Source organism: Populus nigra, chromosome 6, assembly GCF_951802175.1.
Source record: "Populus nigra chromosome 6, ddPopNigr1.1, whole genome shotgun sequence".
NCBI classification, from domain to species: domain Eukaryota; kingdom Viridiplantae; phylum Streptophyta; class Magnoliopsida; order Malpighiales; family Salicaceae; genus Populus; species Populus nigra.
This window is the reverse complement of record NC_084857.1, coordinates 12,678,645-12,681,194: the sequence shown is the minus strand read 5'-3', so window position 1 is coordinate 12,681,194 and position 2,550 is coordinate 12,678,645. Positions and strand designations below refer to the sequence as shown.

General features: G+C 40.4%; 1 protein-coding gene across 1 annotated transcript; it reads right to left on the bottom strand.

The window, feature by feature from the left end:
* Nucleotides 1-595: 595 nt before the first annotated feature.
* On the bottom strand, nucleotides 596-2,328 carry LOC133696904 (protein LIGHT-DEPENDENT SHORT HYPOCOTYLS 4-like). Its single transcript, XM_062119199.1, has one exon. It carries the CDS (start codon nucleotides 1,604-1,606, stop codon nucleotides 983-985), a length of 624 nt encoding a protein of 207 aa, XP_061975183.1. The 5' UTR covers nucleotides 1,607-2,328; the 3' UTR covers nucleotides 596-982.
* Nucleotides 2,329-2,550: the final 222 nt, after the last annotated feature.

The following is a 2,550-nucleotide window of genomic DNA, read 5'->3' as shown; positions in this document are numbered from 1 at the left end:
TTGATGACATGATGGAGAAATGATATGTGGATTTGTATAACGAACGAGGCTATAGAGTATAGACCATTCAAATACAAAGACCCCATCCCGCAGCATAGCACAAATCAAAGGTAATAGGGAATAACATTTATCAGCAAAAGTCTCTTTCCCTTCCTCTTTATCAGCAATGAAATGCAGAAATTTCATTTTAAGCTTAAAATACCACTCTGACATCAATGCTTGCAGGGTTGTTTATATAAGATCTGCTCACCCATATCCATACAAGTTTTGTGAGCAAAAGCAATGGCAGGAAGCAGGAGGGAAAGCAAAAACAAGCAGAGTCACAGAATATTATACCATTTAAAACTTAAATAAGTATATCATGAAGACAGTGCTTGACAAACTGACACACAAAAGCTTTTTGATGCCAGAATGATTTGCCAAAACAAGCATTCAAACATATTACTTGACAAATGATCTGACACAAATTTTTTTATTGCCTGAATGATTTGCCAATACCTCATTAATATTATATAAAACCATAAATAAAAGAGAAATGGAACCAAAAAAGGAAAAAAGAGTGGAGAAGAAAAATAGTAAGATACACAGCATGATCTCCAAATCAATTACACTACCACTACCTGTCATAAATAGCCTTTTCTATGACAATTGGATGCTAGATCACAAACATATTTTACTAGCTACTGCCATGCCTATTACCGGGAACCGAAATCCTTACATTATCCAACAAAGCAATCTAACCGCTTTATAAAAGCTCCTTAAACCCAACATCCAATATTACACATGTGATGCAATAACATTGATGACAGAAAAGAAAATGCCCTTAGCTAGCTAGTTGGAAAATCCATTACTTAATTCATTGCAAACATATTTTAAGAGATCATCATCAAGTTGTAATGAGTTATATAACATCCTCATTGATCTTTCTCTTGAAAACCCAAATTTAATGCAAATAGGTAGATTACTACTATAGCTTAATTTCTTACTGATCATGATTACTTGCACCAGTAGTGCTCTCTGGTGGTGCTTGTGGTGGCATCAGGGAAGCAGGATTATGCTGCTGTGGTGGTCTCTTTCTCTTCTTCTTCTCGTAGCTAATCCCTCTAGCTTTTGCCTGTGAATCCCTAACTTCACGTAGATAAAGCCTAACAGCACGAGCCCCGAAGGGGTTGTTCTCAGGCTTGCCTCCGTGCTCTTCAAAGGCAGCACGGAGGCGGCCAATAAGTGCATCGAGGCTGCCCCAGGCCTGGCGGAGAGGGCACGGGCACGGTGCAGGCGGATTCGGGTGGCCAAAGAAGGGGCAGAGTTGGGTGTGGACTTTGGTTTTTCCAAACTGATCAAGGTAACGCAAGAACTCGAGGACGTGGGCCCCACTGCACCGGGAGAGGGAGAGAGGGGGGCGGTGGTTCCGGAGGTATTGGCCAAAGGTGTTCCAGTCTCGCCGCTTCTGGTTCTCATAGCGGCTGAGAGTGGAGGGGGAGGTGGTGGTGGTGGTGGTGATGGGGGAGGAAGAGGAGGGGGAGGTGGTGGTGGTGGTGGTGGTGTTGAGGGGGATTGTGATTGTTGGGTGTGTTGCGGTACTGCTGAAGTCTTGAACAGAGTCCATATTTGTTGGCTTAATTTATTGGAAGCGTGAATTAAGGAAGATGGTGTTTGTTGGCTAGAAGATTTCACCTGGAATTTGATGATCCCATATGAAATAGGTACATAGAGACTAAGATATCACAGTAGTACTGTTATTAGGTCTAAGAATGTGAGATGTGGATGGAGGGAGCTTCAAGAAGTGTTTCTGAGAGATATGAAGTTAAAATGTAAGGGTTTGATTACATGTCAAAGATGTTTAAACTCTATCTAGGGTTCAAGAATGCCATGAACATGACTAGCGCTGTCCATGAGATAGCTGGGAGGACACTAGTAGTATTGGTTAGCGAGATGCTGGAGATGAAAGAAGCTACGGGGAGGATGATATATAGGGGAAAAAGAACAGTAACTACCGATCTTTTATTGGTTTGAGGATTCTTTTTGAATCTTTTGTTCATCAATCATAGAAACCTTATGAAAGGGTTATGATGTTAGTGCTGGGCTTTTCCTAACTTTGTAATCTGAAGACATTTGTAAGTTGGGCAGATACTTTTTCTTTAAAAGGGGGGGAGCAACTTAGCCTACTGGTAACCTAGCTAGCTAGCCCTGCAAACATGGTAAAAGAAGATGGGTAGGTGGAATGTGCTCGTTTGGGGCTTTTGTGGAAATGTAAAGAGGTTGACAGTGAAAGACAGAGGAGGAGGGGAGGAGAGAGAGATGGTGGACGGAGGCAAGGAAAAAGCTATTGGTTAAAAATATACAAGGGAATAACATGATTTTGTTTCTTCAACCTTTTGTGTTGATTGACAACACCTTTTATCCAATGACCACATTACCCTTCATTGATTTCTTTTCCAGGACATTCTTCTTCTTTTTTAATTAATATTAATATTTAAACGAGCTTATACATCTCTTAATTAATTTTATAATGCTAAATTAATTTTATAATGAATATTGAGTTTAATTTAC

Coding starts and splice junctions, on each gene's coding strand:
- LOC133696904 (XM_062119199.1), bottom strand. CDS start 1,606: ATGGACTCTGTTCAAGACTTCAGCAGTACCGCAACACACCCAACAATC.